General features: G+C 36.2%; 1 protein-coding gene across 1 annotated transcript; it reads right to left on the bottom strand.

Annotated features, from left to right (window-relative positions):
- Positions 1-520: 520 nt before the first annotated feature.
- Positions 521-22,028, bottom strand: LOC311097551 (uncharacterized protein). Its single transcript, XM_084137330.1, has 17 exons — positions 21,843-22,028; positions 21,340-21,684; positions 20,916-21,260; positions 20,297-20,389; positions 20,075-20,155; positions 14,797-14,889; positions 14,505-14,576; positions 14,247-14,360; positions 13,617-13,751; positions 7,219-7,302; positions 6,877-6,975; positions 6,710-6,796; positions 5,382-5,477; positions 4,948-5,046; positions 2,187-2,215; positions 2,027-2,065; positions 521-1,600 (listed from the first exon to the last, which is right to left on the bottom strand). The coding sequence occupies exons 1-17, from the start codon at positions 21,874-21,876 to the stop codon at positions 1,445-1,447; spliced, it is 2,001 nt and encodes a 666-aa protein (XP_083993456.1). The 5' UTR covers positions 21,877-22,028; the 3' UTR covers positions 521-1,444.
- Positions 22,029-22,123: the final 95 nt, after the last annotated feature.

Raw genomic sequence — 22,123 nt, 5'->3', positions numbered from 1 at the left:
ACGTGCGGTTTTATTCACTGCATTCCTCTGTTATTTTGTGGATTATATATTTGCAAAGATGGCAAGATGACTCTGACTTTTCTGAAATCTGTATGACATTCTTTCTCTGTGAAATACAAAAGATGTTTAGCACAATATTAAAGGCTGGATGTGTCACACAAACAAATCTAACTCAACATATTAACAAACACTATAGTATCTCAGTGACAGTATTGTATTGTACTAAAAACAGTTTTATACTCACTAGATGCAAATGAGTGGAGACTGAAATGAAAGATGATTCTCAGATCACCAACTGTACACTCGCCATTCACTGGGGAATTAAAATACAAATAATTATTATGAATTGTTATGAATTTGATAGTTTGTTGTTATCCAAATGCATATATGCAAATATACTCTCTTTATAACAGAAATGAACTCACTTATCTTCAGCATCAGTTCTGTCATCAGTGTAAAAACACCAACATATCCAAACAAACACACAATCATACTGTGAATGAGGATGAACTAATGCATGTTGAAACATTGCAACAAACTTAAATTCAATTTATTATGTAAAATAAGTAAAAAAATCTCTATATACAAAATAGAAATCTCATTGATTTGAATGTACTATAAACACAATCACAACTCAATTTATTTTGCTCCAGTCCAATAAAAAGAGCATTTACTGAATGTAAACTTCTACAATGGCTCATTCTTCGATTTTTGACATCAGAAGCTTGATGTAATAACACATGAGTGCCCATATTTTCATAATAACTGAGCCGAATCAGTGTTCAGAAACCTGGTCTGCAAGTTAACATAGTAACACACTCAAATAAAGAGCAGAAGGGATAATATCACAATATAACAATACTTGATAAGAGCAACATGAGGAAAACCAGAACCATATTCATAGCAACTTCTCAAGAAAACACACCTTATGTACTCAATATTGTATATAAATAAAATATAAAAGGTAAAACTATTTATAAAAATGTTTACAAGTTTGACGAAGCACCAAAAAGTGTTATAAGGCTGTGCAGCTGTGGTTCCTCTGAACTGGAGCACTGACTGATGTAATTTGTGTTTCTCATAGTGTTCATACATCCAAGAGAATCATCCGACACCAACATGCTTTACTGAGGTTGTTGTAGGGTGTCCAATAAGGACACAGATCTAGAAGTTACTGAAGCACAACGCTTCAAACCTGCACTCTAAGCAGGCATGCTTCAGTCTATGGACCAGATTAGTAAAACTGCATGTTTCCAGCCTTATTTTGCAATGCTATTATCTGAGAATGTGTCGAGACTTCCGATTAATTCACTTTATCAACATGATCCACTAACCACAAAAAAAACACAATACTTGATGAATGTAATGACATTTTAAAGTTGATCCCTCGGCTTGACCCCTGAATGTCTGAGGAGTAAACAGTGGATAAATCTGTCAGATTCACTCATTGCACTGATTGTTGGACAGAATCAGGCTGTGTCTCTCTGTCTCGAGCCTCTTGTTCTTGAGCGTCTAACATCGGTCTCAACTCAAGCGATTCTGCTGCATTCTGGTTCTGGTTTGATGGGTTATGTGGCATTTCATCAGACACGGCCTCATTCTGTGTTCAGGAGGAGACACACGAGTTAAACAATATCCACATGACACCTTTCACTTTATTCAAAAGAAAGTTGCCAGAAAAATAACTTTATTTTCCCTTTGAATTACGTTTATTTTTCAAATTTTTTGAGCTCAAAAGACTTTGATCTTTTTTTTTTCTTTCTTTTTTTTTTTACAAAACTTAAGTCGTTTAGCTTCTCAAATAAATCTATCTTGATTTAGGAATGTTTCATTTGTAAAGGAAAACAAGACAAAAATACTAGGGATAAAAAATCTTCTTTTTTTTGTCTGTTGGTTATCTGTTGCTTATAAACTAAAAGCTACTTGCCAGAGAAACCTAAAAGTGCAGCTGCATCATAATAATTTCATCTATAATGCAGGCTAGTGACAAATCTCAAATAAATACAAAATTATATGAGATATTCACCTGAGAAGAGTGATTCTGCTGCGATCCGCCGGCTGGATTCTGTGTTCGGGTACAAGTAAGTGAACAAGTAAGTTCATGAAGTAAAGAGTCCTTTAATTGCAGGTAATTTGTAACTCTCATAGCAATCAATATCAAATAAATATAAAATTATATTACTAACCTGAAAACGCTGATGAACTTTTTTAATGTCTGAAAAAAGGGGGGGAAATATATTTAGTGAATCAGTGGACTGTAAAAAAAAAAAATTGCTGGAAAATTTACAGTAACTACCTGGCAATTTTGGTTGCCAGTATAAGCCTGTAAATTTATAACTACATAAATACATGTGGTTATAATAAATAACTACAATTATACTGTAAAATTACAGCACACCTGTAAAAGCAGTAAAACAAGATCAGCTGTGAATTTTCAGTTCTTTACTGTAATCTTTACAGTATGTTACTGTAATAATGCCCATGCTCTGAATTAAACCCTGAGTTAACTCATTTCATCTGAGGAAATTGCTTACCTTAAATCGGTCAATTGCTTTTTAATATTTATACTGTGAACCTATTTCATTTGAGTTCACAAAAAATAATGTTTTTTAAAATAAAATTAACTTAAATGAGTTAACCAAACATCAATTTAACTCAATCATCTTGCAGATAATTGCTAGTTTACAACAGCACACAGGTGCTGATGAATTTAACAAACATATAATAACTGGATCAGCAACTACAGTCACTGCCTTTAAATAAAGCAACATGCAGCATAACATCAGTGTTTTTCTGCTCATCCTGGACTGAAGCTCAGGCTCTACTCTTCAACACAATGGTGACACACAAAACTCAACAGAAACCCTTTAAATCCCAACAGAACATTAAACACTAACAGATCTCCACTATAGCATTATGTGCAAAAATACATAAAATAGCACTTCAACATTTCAACATTTACTCTCCTGATCAGTCATTGAGTTCTCACAGAAATTAACTTTTTTTGTTTAGTAAATTTGACTCATGGGGAGAGGCCCAACATGCTGCCAGGGACCGAATACAATGGAGAGTGCTCATTGAAGCCTTATGTCCCATAGGGGATGAAGAGAAATGATGATGATGAAATTTGACTCTTAGATTTTACAGTAAACAACTGACTTCCAGCCACAGCTGAAATCCACTGAAGATAAAAGACATTAAATCTGTGAAGATCTCAGCAGTGGAGGAGTAAACAACTCCACAAACAGCATTACCAGCTTCACTTATTACTAACCAGACTGACTTTATTTCTGTCATAATCAGAAGGTCTTATTGAGAATTAACAGAGGTTTAGATGTTGATGTTTTATTTAAGTTACCATTATGGTGATCCGTGTTTGCTTTAGTGGGGCTCTTGACCCTTGCTTTATTAAACCTTAGTTTTTCTCTGGTGGATGTGTCTATATAAAACACACTTGTTATGGCAATACAATCGAAGGGAAAATGTAATCAGGTGGTGTTGATGGTTGTGGATTGATGTTGGTGTAATCAACAAGATCAGATACACTCATCTCAACCAGCTTGTAATGTATGTAAGGTGTTACTGATTTTACATTATTGATTATAGTAAACCTGTGATTCTACAGTATGACATTCAGCATAATATATTCAGTTAATTTGGGTTTTAATTATATGCTGTTCACAGAACATTTCAAGTTACTCTGTATCTTGAACACGCACATAGATCAAGAATCAGCACATGAATCTCAATATTGGTGACAAACAAAATATTACTATACCAAACTACTATTTTTGACTGTCAAAATGCCGACGGACACAGCTACAGTGAGTTGGTCAAAATCTTTCTTTTTAGTAAACTTTGTGTACACAAACAATGTTCTCAATGCTCGAGTTCATGTGTAGAGCCCCTGGTGATACTTTCATGTTGTGTCGAGCCTTCTTAGTGTTTTAAAAATAGAGATTTTTTATGCTATTATAGAAGTGCCCCAAGCACTCCCATTCAAAAGGCAATTTGACCGAAAATGAATATACGGTCAAACGGTCAAAGTGGCGTTTCCATACTAATTATGCTTTTAAACTTTAAAGTTTGCCTCAGGTAGATTAACAAAAAGACCCTAGGTCACATTTTGGCGAGAGTTACCCTTTAAAACTGCCTAAGCACTTTCAGCACATTGTTCCTGACTCAACCGCTGTAGCTTTACCACAACCTCTCACGCACATGTTTTGGTCCTGTTAGTTTAGGAGTTTTTGGGCCACCATTTTTGAGACTTTTCTGTTTTTTAGGTAGATCAAACTCCCCTTGTCCGCTGATAGCAATTTTTGGAATTACTCCTGAATCATACACAATCTGATTGTATATCTTTTATCATGCTCTTATAGCTAAAAGATAAATATTGCTGAAGTGGAAGGATCAGAGACCAAGCCATCTCTTTACAACGGAGAACAATTTTAATATTCTATAAGAGTTTATCTGTTCAATAAAGCTTGGGACCCTTTTAAGCAATATGTCATGAACATGTTTTACTGTCTGGCCTAGGCTGAATCTCATTTCAAGCATTCACTTTCAGTAAGACTTTCTTTTATTATGCAGAATTGTGCACATTAATTAGTTAAGCAACACTTTAATTATAATTTTTTATATATACATTATTATTATTACCACTAGGTTGATTTTGTCTCTTGTTATGCTTTGCTTTTCTTCTTTGTAATATTGTTGTAAAACTCATAAATAAAGTTATATATATATATATATATATATATATATATATATATATATATATATATATATATATATATATATATATATATATATATAAAAACAGACCCAGTGTCCTTAAACACCTGATTTACAGCAAATCAAGAAACACATGCAGAGACTAAAGATCAGCCGGTTAGTTTCAATGTTATTTACACTAGTGGCTTATTCAGATAAATAGTTTATACTCACATGGTTCGAAAATGATTAACAGCAGCACAAATGAGGCAAAGACGCATTCAGAGGAAAATACAACTTTCCTCAGATCCCCCATCGCACGCTCACCATTAACTGTGAAAAGAAAATATTGTGGTAAATATAAAGTTTGATCACTCTAAAACTTCTCTATTTGTAAAGTGTGCTTGTTCTGTGATATCTGTGCACACACTTATATATTTCACATTATAATGAAGCACTCTGAGAAAAAATATCAAATGTGAAAACCAAACTAAAATCACATTAACATGCTGTGATGTCAGACATATAAAAGATCACACATTTAAAAAGATGTATTTGTTTAAACTTTTTGTTATTGTAGACTGAAATTTGATCCTTATTACAGTTTTGCTGTGGCAAAGTCTTCCTTTCAGTTTACAGTATGACGTTAGATGGTTATGGAAACTCACCTATTTTCATGATCAGCTCGGCCATCAATGCAAACGAGTTCACTAGAACAACAACAACTGATCCGATAAGGTACACAATGTCTCTAAAAGGAAGATCTGTAAGGAAGATGAAACTTTGTTAAAACTGGTATAAAATAAAAAAGGCTGCAGTAATATATATATATTTTTTTATTTCACAAATGAAACATATTGAAACATATTGATACTCAAATTGACATATGTAGTTTATATCTCACAATTCTGAGTTAATATATAGACTTGGTTTTACAAACAAATACAATTTGAATTTTGAGATAAAAAGTCACAATTAACTTTTTATTTATTTTTTATTCTGTGGTGATTTTTTTTTTAACCAAGCTATAATAAATATTAAAACAGAAAAGGCTTTTTATTTTTTTATTCTGTGTTTCCATTTGATACACTATATTACACTAAAGTATTGGGACGTCTGCCTTTACATGCACATGAATTTTAATGATATCCCATTCTTAATCCGTAGGGTTTAATATGCAGTTGCCCCACCCTTTGAAGCTATAACAGCTTCAACTCTTCTGGGAAGGCTTTCAACAAGGTTTAGGAGTGTGTTTATGGGATTTCTGGACCATTCTTCTAGAAGTGCATTTGTGAGGTCAGACACTGACGTTGGACGAAAAGGCCTGGCTCGCAGTCTCCGCTTTAATTCATCCCAAAGGTTTTCTATCGGGTTGAGTTCAGGACTCTGTGCAGGACAGTCAAGTTGCTCCACACCAAACTCGCTCATCCATGTCTTTATGGACCTTGCTTTGTGCACTGGTGCGCAGTCATGTTGGAATAGGAACATCCCCAAATAGTTCCCACAAAGTTGGGAGCATGAAATTGTCCGAAATGTCTTGGTATGCTGAAGCATTAAGAATTTCTTTTACTAAAGTCCTTCTCGTCCACAGCAGTGCCTGACCTCACAAATGCACTTCCAGAACACACTCCTAAGCCTTGTGGAAAGCCGTTCCAGAAGAGCTGAAGCTGTTATAGCTGCAAAGGGTGGGCCAACTCCATATATATATATATATAGATCTATAATAAATAATAAAACAGAAAATGCTTTTTTTCTGTGGTGGCATAAAAATATATTTTTTAAAAACAAGATATAATACATAAAAAAACAGAATGCTAATTTCTCCAGAAGAATATTTTAATTGACTAGAGTTATGGGTTGTTGTTGTTGTTGTTTGCACAAGGAACTGACTAGGCAGGATCAAACCAGCATTGAAGGAAAGCTAACATGACCCAGACTCATAAATCTCCAAAGAAGAAAAACATCACACCGAAGATGATTCAAATCAATACTGTACCCAGGTCATCACCAAATGAGTGTTTGAGGACCACAATTCCCCAGAGAACTTGAAGAAATGCAGCTACGCAGACCCATCCTTCACAATCTACAATTGAAAAAAAAAAACATGAACACTTTACAGTATCAAATTTAATTGGAAAATTTAATTGGAGGCCATTATTGTACCTTTTTCTTTTTTCAGTGCTATGAGGTACGAATAGACCATTATTATGTTCACCACTATCATGAAACTTAACCACGCTGTTCTCCTGACCGAGCGCAAACCTGAAAATAAATGAAACGTAAGAAAGTTTATTTATTACATTTTAAAATGGCAGAAAATATGATTTCGGATACAAATACTCCTGAAGACCTGACAATCGATTGCTCTTATTCAACAGTAAATAATTTACAGTAAAACTATCAAAGACTGTGCTATTCATCATGACAGATTAAGATGGAATGTCATTGATTGATCTACAATCAATTATAGATAGAGTCGAAACACAATTCATCAATTATACTTACACTGCAGTTTTTCCACACATGGATCATTCCAACTATATCTGGTCAACGTTAAAAACAGTGGAAGAACTCCAACAACAAAAAGTGCTGTATGTGGAGAAAAAACACTGGGCTTTAGAAACAAACATACAACACAATTAAACAATTAATAGTAGTGAGCTGCTTAGCCTTCAGACAAAAATTTAACTAAATTTAACTGTTTTACCTTTTAGTCATTTTCCCTGATTTTATGATTTTATATAGCAATAAACATGGGTTGCAGATTAGCAGATAAATACATTTAGCTATCATTTAGTAGGCTAGTTTAGTCAGGGTCCTATTTTTTCATTGACACTGTTATCCTATAAAAACGAACTAATGTTGAATGGCTTTAAAAATGTAAGAAAATGGAATTAGATCATTAGGGTAAAAGTGCATTCACTAATAAATATAACTCACATTTAGATAAAAATAAAAGATAAAAATTTGGAAGATGCTTTTATCCTAAGTGACTTATAATGCATTCAAGGTAACATTTAAATCAGCCAAATTGGTAATGTATATTAAAGCAATGAGCCCCAAGAAGCCGTGGTTTACAGTGAATTTATAAGAGCTAATGGGCTTTGTTAGACATGACACGGAACAGAGTAAAACAAAAGAGTAATCCAACAAATGAGAAGACAACGTAACAGTGCAACAACAAAAACAACACCAGACAATGAGTGAACAGAACTCAGGGCAAAATATACACAGAAGCTAATGATCAAACAAGGAACAGGTGTGTGTAATCAATGAAACAAAGAGTAACCATTACAACGGACAGAAACAGAAAGGAAACACAGGAAATAATAATAACAAACTAAAAGTCTGTGAAAATATAAAATAAAATGCAACAGATCGTGACAAGTCACTTCCTTTTACAAAATAAAAACAAAACTTTTTTAATAGACCATTTAAAAAAATATTAATGTATCCACAAATCCTCATTAACAAAGACACAAAACGTATTATTAACTTTAGATATTTAATGTAATACAACGTCACAGATCACTATTTTTCAGGCGGAAAAAAAGCTTCGATCAATTAGTGTTTCAGTTGTACCCTTGTACTTGTAAGGGTACGTTTTTACAACAACGATGTACTAAAAACAGAAAAGTTTTTCCTTTGTACAGAAACGAAACAATCCAAGGATCTGTGAAGACGGTTAAAAAAAAAAAACGCTGTAGTTTCATGTCAGGCCAGTAGTTGGCGATGTCACCTTGTAAAGAAACACTATTTGCCAAATACACAGATGTTTCAGAGACATTTTCATTCAATACTTTATGTACTGCTTAAAGGACAAATCCAGTGAAAAATGAACCTGGGCTTAATTAACACATGGTTACCGAGTCGATCGTTCCCTGCGATGCGTTTTCATGAAAATCGAATGTATAGAGTTTTATCTTTAAAAACAGATTAGCTCATAACACTAGTATATGGGGCACAGAGTAAGTAAAAATAAATTGCTAGTTAATACCACTAACAAGGCTCAAAATAGCCTCACACTAACACGGTAACATAATGAGGGTCCTTACATACAAACCGAAGCATTGAGAACTTTGTAAGTGTACAGACAGTTTAATAAGAAGATACTTTATAAAGACAGTACATTACGTGTTGACATGCAGGATCCATCTTGGAAAACAGTCTCGACTAATCGAGCCACGAACGCCGTCGATAGGATAGCTGGTCGATAGGAATTACGTTTGTGAAATCTAACGTAGCACGGCGTTCGTGGCTCGATTAGTCGAGACTGTTTTCCAAGATGGATCCTGCATGTCAACGCGTAATGTACTGTCTTTATAAAGTATCTTCTTATTAAACTGTCTGTACACTTACAAAGTTCTCAATGCTTCGGTTTGCATGTAGGGACCCTCATTATGTTACCATGTTAGTGTGAGGCTATTTTGAGCCTTGTTAGTGGTATTAACTAGCGATTTATTTTTACTTACTCTGTGCCCCATATAGGCTACTAGTGTTATGAGCTAAAATGTTTTTAAAGATAAAACTCTTTACATTCGATTTTCATGAAAACGCATCGCAGGGAACGATCGACTCGGTAACCATGTGTTAATTAACCCCAGGTTCATTTTTCACTGGATTTGTCCTTTAATACAGCGTCTGTTTGTACAACAATAAAAGTTCAACATAAGCCTTAAGTCTGACAAAATTTCTAATCAGTGCACTGCTTCAAGTCAGCTGCCGATCGGTCTGCACAGAGCTGCTTGAAGTCAAACTCGCCTAATGTGTCGTCATGTTCTTATTGGTTGGTCTAGTTATGTGTCCTATGTTCTCATTGGTTCAATGTTTAATTGTTTTACATGTGTTCCTTTGTTATTCATTAGTCTCTGTGAATAAATATCCCTTGTGTTCAACATTAACCAACTGCAGAACCGCAGAACCATACGTCATAGCAGTGTGAGGACGACAGCGCCAGCCTAACAGTCTGATGCCGGAAGTGGGCGGAGTTCATGTTTAACTATGGTGGAGCACACGGTAGAACAAGGAAAAGAAGAGGAGAAGAAGGTAAAAATAAGTTATATCTTTGTTGGATGCAACATTCTTAACGTTATACGCGTATACAAAACGGCTCTAAGTATTTTGTAAGTTAATATTCAACAATATTGATCTGTCATTGACACCATTATATGAGAACTGAACTGAGCTGGATGATGACAATACGGTTTTCTCCAGAACAGCTATATATATATATGAATTAACGTTAATTGAATTAAGAACTTTTTTACAACAGAAATGAATCAACACTAAACTTACTTAAGCTGGATTATACCACTATTTTGTTCTAGATCTGCCGAGACAAACATTGTTGCATTATTTTCCTATTATCCCTGTAAAGCTGCTTTGAAACAATCTGTATTGAAAAAAGCGCTATATAATAAATGTGACTAAGTGAGAATTGTGACGAAGGCACTTGATCACGTATAGTTATTTTACAGTTGGATACAGTTTAGGTGCAGGTGCCACCTTAAGCACAAGAGACTGAAATCGGCGATGAGGTATGTTTTTATCATCTCAAACGGACACATGAAAGAGCATAATTTCAAAACATTCATTTGCATGCATCCTGATTAAAACACAATGTATTGTTGAGGACTCTCCAATCTCCCCAGGGACAACAGCTGGAAATTAGCTGGCAGCTAAATGTGGGACAAACCATCTCTTCTCTTGTGAGAATAATTTCTTTTAAATGAATTAAATATTTCATTCCTTTTTTGTACTCTTCTCTCATGAAGGAACCACAGATAGTCAAAGACCTCAGGAGCGCAGTTGGATGGCTGCAGAAAAACTGCCACTCATTCAGAGGTTTTGTGGAAGGGTGTACACGGTGCGATTTTTGCTGTTTTTACAAGCTCGCAGATGATTTTTTTCACTCGGGAGAAATCGAGTGGAATCGGTGATGCTCGCATGGTCGCGGCTCGCACCGCGTGAGAGGAATTACGAGCCGAACCGAGCACGTAATGAGCACGTAATGACCTCCCCGACCTCCCGATCATTTTTAAACATGTTTAAAAAATTCGGGGAGTCGGCCCGATTTTCACCAGCTGTCCCCTATTACCAAATCATACACAACCACGTGGGGCTATACCTCAGTGGCAGCAACCATACAGCGTGCGCATACACACACTCTCTCTCTCTCTCTCTCTCTCTCTCTCTCTCTCTCTCTCTCTCTCTCTCACACACACACACACACACACACACACCTCTCTCTCTCTCTCTCTCAATTTAATTCAATTCTGTTCAATTCAATAAAGCTTTATTGGCATGACATAAATACATTTGTATTGCCAAAGCATCAAAACAGCATAGGAAATTATTTTGAACATTTAGTAGGCCTACTACAGAAAATAATAATAATAATTCAATTAAATAAAAATAATAAAATAAAAATAATAATACTCTCTCTCTCTCAAGTTTTTATGTTGAAAGGATACTGTTCTCTGCTTTACAACAAATCATTTGCACACACATTTCTGTCATTTTTTCTATCTGAAGCTTTGCCTGCATGCAACATTGACGGTCTCTGTGTTTAGCGCGAAAGCCCACGTGATTGCTGCCGGCTCGGGATAAAATTCGTGCAGGACAGTCGTGCCGTGTACCAGCTGCTTTGACGCGATTATCAGTTAAACTGACTCGCAACGTGTGCAATATCTCACGACCTCCCGAGTGTCCGATCCTGGTCCGAACTCGCACCGTGTACGCCCGCCTTAAACTTGATGAGGCAGAAAAAAAGATGATCTGGAACTGGCCAAAGAGCCTTTCATGTTTCGGTTCCAGTTGAAAGAAGACATGGAAGTTTTTCTTTGCAAGTGTCATGATGAAAGGCGCCTCAGGATTAACTCCATTTGTATGGAGTTTTGATTTATTTTATTTATTTTTCTCTTGAGAATTATTGTTAAATGTGTGCCTACATAACTTTTATAAGATTTATTTTCTTTTAGTTTTATATAATTTATTTATTATTTAGTTCAATTTTGTATTTTTATTTAACTATTATTTATTTGCAGCAGGTACAGCTAGTGTATGATTCTTTTGATATTTCAGAGAAAGAAAAAAAAAACGAATTTTATTTAAATTAATTATTTTTGTTTTTTTCAGTCCATCATATAATTGTGTATGGTCCATGAAAATAATTGTTGGTTGAGAATTTAAAATTATTTTCAATTAAATCAAATGTTCAAAAGCTTTGTTTTCATTGTATTATTATTATTATTATTATTATTATTGTTTTTGTTTTAAGCTTTGTTCAATTATATTGTTAATCATTTGACTCAACAAAACAAATGGATAATAGTATAATTTTAACTTTTAAAAAAACGATTAACATTTGTTAATAGTAGTAGCCTATATTGTCTCTCGTTAATAGAACAAAACATTTTTATCTTTTATACTATTTTTATATATACAGTACAGGTCAAAAGTTTGGAAACATTACTTTTTTATATTTTTGAAAGAGGTCTCTAATGCTTATCAAGGCTGCGTTTATTTGATCAAAAATATAGATAATAAACAGTAATATTGTGAAATATTATTACAACTTAAAATAATAGTTTTCTATTTGAATATACTTTAAAAAATCATTTATTCCTGTGATGCAAAGCTGAATTTTCAGCATCATTACTCCAGTCTTCAGTGTCACATGTGACATCCAGTCTATCACATGATCCTTTAGAAATCATTCTAATATTCCAACCCGATCTCACGGGAAAACGTAAAAATTCTACGAGGTGGCTAATTCGTACGAATTCATACGACCTCACTCGTACGATTTAGTACGATTTTTGCAAAATCGTACATATTTTACGAATTGCCCAATTCGTATGAATTCATATGAATGACCTACCCCTGACCCCGCCCCTAAACCTACCCATCACGTGGGTTTAGACAAATCGTACGAATTCGTACGACCTCACTCGTACGAATTTGTACGATTTGTCTAAACCCACGTGATTAGCCATAAGAATTAGCCATCTTTTTATCATTCGTACGAATTCGTACGAATTGGTCGTGAGATAGTGTTGCATATTCTGATTTATTATGAGTGTTGGAAACAGTTCTGCTGCCTAATATATTTGATGAATAAAAGGTTAAAAAGAACTGCATTTATTCAAAATAAAATAAAAATATGTTCTAATAATATAAATCTTCTTTACTATCACTTTTTATCAATTTAACACATCCTTGCTGAATAAAAGTATTGATTTATTTCAAAAAAAGAAAGAAAAAAATTACTGACCCCAACTTACTGACCAGTAGTGTATTGTTGTTACAAAATATTTCTATATATATTTTTTTTAAATTGCTTCTTTTTTTTTTTATTCATCAAAGTATCCTAAAAAAGTATCACAGGTTGTGAAAAAATATTAAGCAGCAGAACTGTTTCCAACTTTGATAATGAATCATCATATTAGAATGATGTTCCATGTCTAGCTTTGATGTTGTAACATACTGCTGGTGACTGTATTTATGTACATAACAACTCTTCTTGTGTCATGTTAATATCAAGTCAAGCCTGTTTTGAGTGATGTTTTTGTCAATCTTTAAAAAAACAGCACATGGGTTCTCAATTCAACTTGCCTTCAGTGGACTTCTGTGACAGTTTACAAAAACTTTGTTTGGCCACCAAAACACTGTTGTCATTTAAATGAACGGCCAAAATTCATACGATTATTTCCGTTTTTAGTTAAAAACGGTGTTGTGTAAACAGCTCCAAAATGTTGGTATTCTAATGAAATAATGAATTTAAGAAGAAAATAACCATTCATTAAATGTATTAAGATGAGATTTTGTGCCATCTATAATCAAGAGAAACAAATAAGGTCAACAATTTTTTTGTAATCCAAATGTTTTATAAAACGTCTCACCTCCGCTGGCAGCTCCAAAAGCGTAGAAGAGGAAGATGAGTTGTAATGGAGGAAGAACATCATGGCCGATATCAGACACGAGGTCTAACACAGCACGCATGCGCCCATCTTTATTTCTAATCAGTTCAGCCAATACTGTATCAACAAAATATGAATAGAATTAACAAAATGTTTCATTTAAAATGATCATGACCAATTTCATTTGGAGCAATAAAGAATACAACAAGAGGGACACTAGACTGAAATAGTATAATTTGAGTAAAAATATCCTAATAACAATTACACAGCATTGAAGTAACCTATAAAATAACATTGTGTGAACTTTGTTAAAGTATATTAATGATTTACATGTTTTTCTCCAGCAAACAGTTTGAGCCAATTGAAATTAATGAGTAAGTTCTGCAGTTTTGGATATACAAAAGTTATAGTATTGAATGATTAGTATTATAGAATTGAATGATTGGCAGTATTATGACATTATTGCATGAGTCTTAAACTAAAAATCAAATGGATAAATACATAAATATAATTTATGATTACTTAATGTGTCTAAGATTACACTGCTGAGCTGACAAAAAAACAATTTATTTAATTTACTCATCACTAGTGTAGAGTGACAGAAATACTTACAGAAAACGATGTTCGTGATGCATATCAGAATCATTATTGCAAAAAGGATGGTTATCAGGACTCGATCATATTGTTCATAACTCAGACTTTTTTCCCAAAAGGATTTAAAAAGAACTGGGACAAAGAGATAAACAATCACAATTGCATAAATGTTGTTGACTGAGCTTAACTTGTATAGAAACCATTTCAACTTTCATTAATAAGTATTAATATCACTATGATAATATTATGCACGGTTAAATATTCAAATTTGCATACCTGAATAAACAACATTTGCAAAGAGGGAATATTGTAGATGAACAATGCAGTGCATAGCTGTTTTACGTTTGCCTGCAAAACAAAAAGTTTTTAACAAATCAAATACAATTCCAAACAAAAATAAAATCTGTAATAAAACAAACAAAAAAACAGAAATACTTTTGGTAACATTTATTTTCTGTTCCTTTGCCCATTTACTGACAAAGAGCTGCTCTGCAAATTCAGAAAATCATCAAACCAACTCATTTTAGCATCTCTTTGATAAACCAATCATGTTTAAAAGCAAACAAACCTGGGAAACTTTCTGAATGTGGAGACGCCCACAACAGCAGAAGGGGCCTCAGCATATAATGAGCACAACAAGCAACAGTTTCACTAAGAAATCCTAGAAAAAAAGAAAGAAACAGGAGATAAACTAATTTCCTAACTGTGGCTATAATCCAAGGTTCTGTTTTATTCTATTATACAAAATTATGAATTATGGAAGCTTGTTTCCGCCACGGAATAAAAAATGAAAGATAATTGTGGATTATATCACAAATCTGTTTACATCTCACAATTATGATTTTTTTTCCTCAAAATTGCAAGATATAAACTCACAAAATATAAAAATTGAGAATTGCTAATTTATAACTTGCAATTACGACCATTATTTCTCAGAATTGCGAGTCATGAAATTCTGACTTTATTACTCGCAATTGTGAGAGAAAAAAGTCAGAATTGTGAGATTAAAATTCGCAATTACCTTTTTTTTTGTATTCCGTGGTGGAAAGAAGCTTCCATAGTGAATGAATCCATTTTACAATTTAAAACAAAACTGAGCTGACATAACCAAATGTCTAGGTTACTAATGTAACTATGGAGCGAATTATGTGCCATAATTTAACAAACAAATCCAGCATTTTGCAAACAAACTCAATCTACTTCGCAAAGGAAAACTCCACTCGCAAACAAACTCGATCCGCTTTGCAAAGGAAAACTCGACTCGCAAACAAACAGAAAGCAATGTGCAAGCACAAAGGTCAGTTTGAGTGAAAATGCAGTGGAGTTACAAATATGTATTGTGTTTTACAAATATAAATAAATGAGCCAAGATAATACTTCACAAATATATACAAACCATCCTTCAAATTGCATGTAACCTTTGAACAAATACCAAATCTAGTGCATGCAAATGCATATCTGTCTGTTATGATTGTGTGACACTTCGCTTTTTATGAGATCTCTCGGCTCGATTTTCTCACAAATGTATCCAGGCAGATTTTCTCACAAATGTGTCCAGGCAGATTTTCTCACAAATGCAGTTGAGCAACTTCCTCTTCTAAAACAGTAGATGGCGCTAAACTAGAGGCTAATTTAGCGCTAGTCTCCCAGGAGAAGCACTGATTTGAAACTTGCCTTTGCCTACAGCTGAGGAAAATGACCGGTGAACGGGTGTGTTTCTGTCTTATTTGATCTATAATTAACCTTTTTGAGGTTTTCTCTAGCAAAATGTTTATTGCCTATCTAGACAGAAATCCACATTAGCACTTAGTAGCACTTCATTCTCTCTAGGATCGGGGAATCTAAGCTGAAAGCTCTGCCATCTTGTTGCTTTTTGTCATTTTTTTCTGCATCGGACTCATGCGAAATGACTAAATTAGTGATTATGTCTACACTGAACAAATCTATTTCTTTCGTTCTCCATAAATGAATGAGAACATTTCATTTAATTGAAAGGAGGGTCCCACTTATTTATTTATTTAGTTGGAATTCAGTCAGCTTTACTGTTAATGTAATAAAATAATTAATGAACAAAACAAACAATATACAATTGTTTCTTATCTTGCCTGTGACGTATGCCGTGCCCAAATTATTATTTTGGACACACAAATGAAACCCGCCGCTCAATTAAATGAAATGTTCTCATTCATTTATGGAGAACGAAAGAAATAGATTTGTTCAGTGTAGACATAATCACTAATTTAGTAATTTCGCATGAGTCCGATGCAGAAAAAAATGACAAAAAGCAACAAGATGGCAGAGCTTTCAGCTTAGATTCCCCGATCCTAGAGAGAATGAAGTGCTACTAAGTGCTAATGTGGATTTCTGTCTAGATAGGCAATAAACATTTTGCAAGAGAAAACCTCAAAAAGGTTAATTATAGATCAAATAAGACAGAAACACACCCGTTCACCGGTCATTTTCCTCAGCTGTAGGCAAAGGCAAGTTTCAAATCAGTGCTTCTCCTGGGAGACTAGCGCTAAATTAGCCTCTAGTTTAGCGCCATCTACTGTTTTAGAAGAGGAAGTTGCTCAACTGCATTTGTGAGAAAATCTGCCTGGACGCATTTGTGAGAAAATCTGCCTGGATACATTTGTGAGAAAATCGAGCCGAGAGATCTCATAAAAAGCGAAGTGTCACACAATCATAACAGACAGATATGCATTTGCATGCACTAGATTTGGTATTTGTTCAAAGGTTACATGCAATTTGAAGGATGGTTTGTATATATTTGTGAAGTATTATCTTGGCTCATTTATTTATATTTGTAAAACACAATACATATTTGTAACTCCACTGCATTTTCACTCAAACTGACCTTTGTGCTTGCACATTGCTTTCTGTTTGTTTGCGAGTCGAGTTTTCCTTTGCAAAGCGGATCGAGTTTGTTTGCGAGTGGAGTTTTCCTTTGCGAAGTAGATTGAGTTTGTTTGCAAAATGCTGGATTTGTTTGTTATAATTATGGCACATAATTCGCTCCATATGTAACCCCTGTTCCCTGAAGGAGGGAACAAAGACATTACGTCTGACTGAACTGACGTATTGTGATCTCCCCTGAGAGCCCATTCACCTTCAAGTGGTAATACAGAACAAGCCAATGCACTTTGACCAGTAAAATTTGCCTCTCAAGTTACTCCCTGCTTCCGGGTATATAAGGCAGCATGCAAACTCACACATCAAGTTTTCCGCTAAGGAGACATGGTCCTGGGCCGTTCCAGCAGAGGTACAGGAGTTGTGGTGATGGGACACAACATTACATTAGTAACCTAGACAGTCCATATCAGGATGTTGGACATTATGTCGGACTGAATTGACATATTGGGATCCCTATGGAAAGTGCCACAACTGCTGCCCCTTCTAGCGCCCAGAGTAAGCCACCTGCTCCCCGTCCTCCACTGTGTCTTTGTGAGAAGGCACACTGGGGGAAATGCCCACTTGCGTAGGCCCCACTGTGTGTCAGTGCATCTGTCCTGAGGGTCCCCTTGGTCAGAGAATAAAACAACTGGCAGCTGGTTGTCTCCAGAGACGCAAACAGGTCAACTCAAAAGACTCCGAAGCATTCCTAAATCAGCTGGACCATCCGGGGCTGGAGTCTCCACTCTTCCCTGGACATGAGAGCTCGTCGGCTGCATGATTGAGACCGCCAGGGATGTGTATGGCACGAAGTGACCTGAGACGCTTTTTTTTACAAGTTGCGACATAAGACAAGGAGCGTGGACCACCTTGAACAGTTGATGTACACAATGGTCGATATGTTGTACGTCCGGAACAGCAAATGATTGTTTCAAAGCAACAGCAAAAAAACGGCGTAGGGTCAACAGTACTGCTAGCAACTTGGAAGCAATTGATATGTCACTGCATTCGAGGTCTGCACTGTGCAGGAGCCCAAGGGTGTATGCCCATCTTATACAGCACCCCAGCCTGTGCTGGAGGCATCTGTTCACATAGAAACATGCCTGGACACTTGTTCTAGGGGACCTCTTGCCCATAGAAAAGCAAGGTCTGACCATGGGCTGAAAGTACGGCAGCATAGTGTGATGTCCACCCCATGTGTGCCACGTTGCCCATGCCCATCTCGGGACCCGGTCGAAGCCAGCGCTGAAGCGGTCTCATATGAAGCTATCCAAGCGACGTTACTGCAGCTGCGGATGCCATACGCCCCAGGAGCCTCTGAAAGAATCTCCAGCCCCTGAACAAATTCAAGCAGTTCACCACTGACTCGGCGCGCTCGTTCGTGAGACGCGCTGTCATTTCGACTGAGTCCAACTTCATACTGAGAAAAGAGATTCTTTGCATGGGGAAGAGTTTGCTATTTTCCCAATTGACCCGAAGATCCAACTGGCTGAGGTGCCTGAGCACCATGTCCCAGTGTTCGCACAACTGATCTAGCGACTGTGCCAGAATAAGTTGAGGATGTGAATGCCGATTTCCTTCTATGGGGTAAGGGTAGCTTCCGCTATCTTTGTGAGGACGTGACAAGGACAACCACAAGGGGAGGGCCTTGTATTGATATGCCCGCCCCTCAAACGCAAAGCGCAGAAACGGTCTATGTTGAGATAGGATCAAGACATGAAAGTACACGTCCTTCAGGATGATCACTGCAAACCAATCTTGGTGGTGAACACGCGTGAGGATGCGTTTCTGCGTCAGCATCTTGAATGGAAGCTTGAGAAGGGCCCAATTAAAGACGAGCAAATCCAAGATTGGTCTTAACCATTCATCTTTCTTGAGCACAATGTAATATGGGCTGTAAAACCCTGACTTCATAACGGCTGGAGGGACCGGCTCCATGTACCCTGTGCCTTCCACAACTTTGTTCAGCATGCCCCGCACCGAGAAACCAATCATCCAGCCGCAAGCGTTCGGGGCACAGTGAAAGCATGGCAGTCAGCACCGGGTCAGGCACGAACAATGCTAATCTCCCCAAAGGGGGCAGTGCAGCCGAATCTGATCAGCCGGTCTTCTGAGAGAGCCACGAATGACATGCAGAGTCCCCTATGGGAAGGAACAGCAACCACAGCCAGATGCTCCACAGCCTGCAATGTCGGCCGCAGGGATTCACTCAACGGGAGAGCTCCCACTGTAATCCACAGATCACACTGTGTATTAAACGAAGTGGCTCTGCCATGCACCAAGACCAGATTGGGGAGTAACAGAGGGGACTCCACCTTTTTTAAGGTATCTTGATCTCAACATCACAATGGTCATCTTACCGCAGTGGGTGCAAGACTCATCAACGAATGATACCTCAGAATGCTTATGGCCCAGACATGTGAGGCAGAGATTGTGGCTGTCAGACAGGGCCAGGAAACATCCGCATCCAGAAACACACAGGTGGAATGACATCTTGAAAAAGACGCAACGTCACACCTGTGTTTACTCTTTTAGCTTCTGTTAATTAGATGTTGAAGTGCCCAGGGGAACAGCTGCTGCAATTATCAGTGCAAACACTCTTGACCTCCACTGGAACATGCCGTCACAACTCTTGTTCTGTAGATTCACTGAACGATGACTGAATAGTAGAGTGAAAAAAAACATTCACTCGGCTCCGAAGCAAAAGATTAATTTGTGAGTTTGCATGCTGCCTTTTATACATGGAAACAGGGAGTGGCTTGCGATGTAAATCTCACTCGCCAATGTGCATTGACTTGTTCTATTACCACTCAAAGGTGATTGGGCTCTCAGCCGAGATCCCACTTTGTCAGTTCAGTCCGACGTAACGGTGAACGTGACTGACTGATAGCAAACAATGATTCTTCAACTGTTATGTAAATAAACATAATTATTACTACTTGTGGAATACTCACCTTCAATGACACCCCAGAACAAAAAGGCGAAAAACATAAAAAGGTTTGGTACAGAGACTACAGAGATCTGAAGAAACAGGCCTGCATCAAGACAGAAGTACACAATAAAAAATGTATTTCAGTCAGAAATGATTAATTATTTAAATAATTATTTTGCATATAATAGTGTAATATCACTAACTAACAAATAAACAAATAAAAATATTTTTTGTGCAAACTTACTTCTTTTGATTTTATACCATAGAAAAAACAGCAGTGCACATCCGGATGCAGCAAGACAAAGAATAAGCACAATTATGTGTAAAAAAGAGTAACCTGTGGCACACAAACATTAAATTACAAACACAAAAAGACTGCAAAATTCTCTGAGAAACTGTCATGCATTATAATACTTAGTTGTACATGTCCAGTCTGTGTTGACACATGGTAAAATATAAATATTGTGAAACATAGAACAGAATTCCTTTAGCCAGGGAAGACTTCTGATTTTACACAAATTACCAATTAACAGATACCATTGAGATGAATAGAAATGTTAAAAGGTAGCTTTTTTTAATTTGGTAAATGTTTTTCCATCGTAGTTTATGCACGTCTTCTTATCAGATAAAAAAAAAATGATTCACTTCAATGAGCACATACTTTTTAATGCGCATTTTTAGAATTTATGCAATCCAGTGTTTTTTACATAACAATAGGTGGATGGAATTATGGCTATTAACATCCAGCAAATAGATCACATGCACATCAGAAATTAAGCTAATACACATGCTTAATTGAAATAACATGGAGCATTCAATGAACTCCTCACTTAACTAAATTTAATTTCAGTAGATTAGCTCACCCAGTTGCTCCAGTACTACAGTTGCATTCGCTGAAAATTTTCCAGCAATCACGTGACAGATGTAAACCCCTTTATCCTCGGTCCTGACACTCTTCAGACTGAGAGAGAAGTTTCCTTTGCAGATTTCATCGGTGAAGAACTCCACTCTGTCTCTGTATCGCTCATCTACTGGTATAGTTTTATTCTTTTCAAAAACCAGGATGTTCTCATCTTCATCCATCTTCCTCCATGAGACCCGTTCAATGTGTTCAGGTGGGATGTGAGAGTGTACAGAGCAGTTCAGAGTGACGTCTTCACCCACAAACGCAGATACGGGATCATCTGATCCTGATACACTCAAATACTCTGAAAGAACACACAAAATATCAGAACACACAATAAAGTGGAATTCATTTCAAAATGTTGGCCAGAGATTTTCACTCACCAACTGCTTTAATTTGCACCAGGGTTTCATCAGATTCCTGCTCAGTGTAAACTTTACATCTGTAAAAACCCTTATCTTCAGCTCTCACGTTTTCCAGACAGAGGGAGAAGTTTCCATGTTTGATTTGATCAGTGAAGAAATGAGCTCTGTCACGATAATCCTGATACTGGGCGTCTGGTCGACTCTCATAATCTTGGTACACATGCACAAGTGTATTGCTATCTGTTCGTATCCAAATCACCTTCAGTCCTTTCAAAGGTAAGGGTTCATCAACATAACAGGGCAAAACCACTGAAGATCCCAGAGCAACAACCAGAGGACCAGAGGGACCTTTCACTAAAAACCCTAAAAACAACAGAGAAAAAAAACATTCAGATGAATGAGATGAAGGAAAGATTACTTTTGAAGTCCCAATTTGATACATTTTACGATTCATGCTAGGTCTTCCTGTTTTGTTAAAAAAAGTGTTACAAGTGTATAATGTAAATGGATAAAATACTTACCGTCACATATCATAAATAGTGCTGCCACGAACATGTTTATGTAAGAGCATGTTCAAACACAAAATCACGGCATAAAAGTTTACTTTATCTGCTGTAACTGAATAACAAAGTTATAACAGAAAGTGTGTGAAGAAGCTGCCGTACGTTGACTGATCTGCTTTCACTTTCATCCCAGGTAATGCAGGTATAGTCAAACCGTCTGAACCGCCTACTCCTGTCCTCACCTGTCAATCATTCTCCCAAAACCAAGCAATATACAAAGAATTGAAGCAGCACATTTA

The sequence above is a fragment of the Abramis brama genome (assembly GCF_963993115.1).
Source record: "Abramis brama genome assembly, chromosome: 1".
Classification (NCBI taxonomy): Eukaryota; Metazoa; Chordata; class Actinopteri; order Cypriniformes; family Leuciscidae; genus Abramis; species Abramis brama.
Note: the sequence above shows the minus strand (reverse complement) of the source record. Positions and strands in the feature narration are given on the sequence as shown.

What these genes read in the sequence shown, in the direction of transcription:
- LOC311097551 (XM_084137330.1), bottom strand. Translation starts at nt 21,876, where the DNA reads ATGTTCGTGGCAGCACTATTTATGATATGTGACG. An exon ending in ATGGTATAAAATCAAAAGAA is followed by an intron (nt 20,156 to 20,296) that starts GTAAGTTTGCAC and finishes GTCTTGATGCAG; the next exon opens with GCCTGTTTCTTCAGATCTCT. An exon ending in GTTAATCATTTTCGAACCAT is followed by an intron (nt 2,216 to 4,947) that starts GTGAGTATAAAC and finishes CCCTTTTTTCAG; the next exon opens with ACATTAAAAAAGTTCATCAG.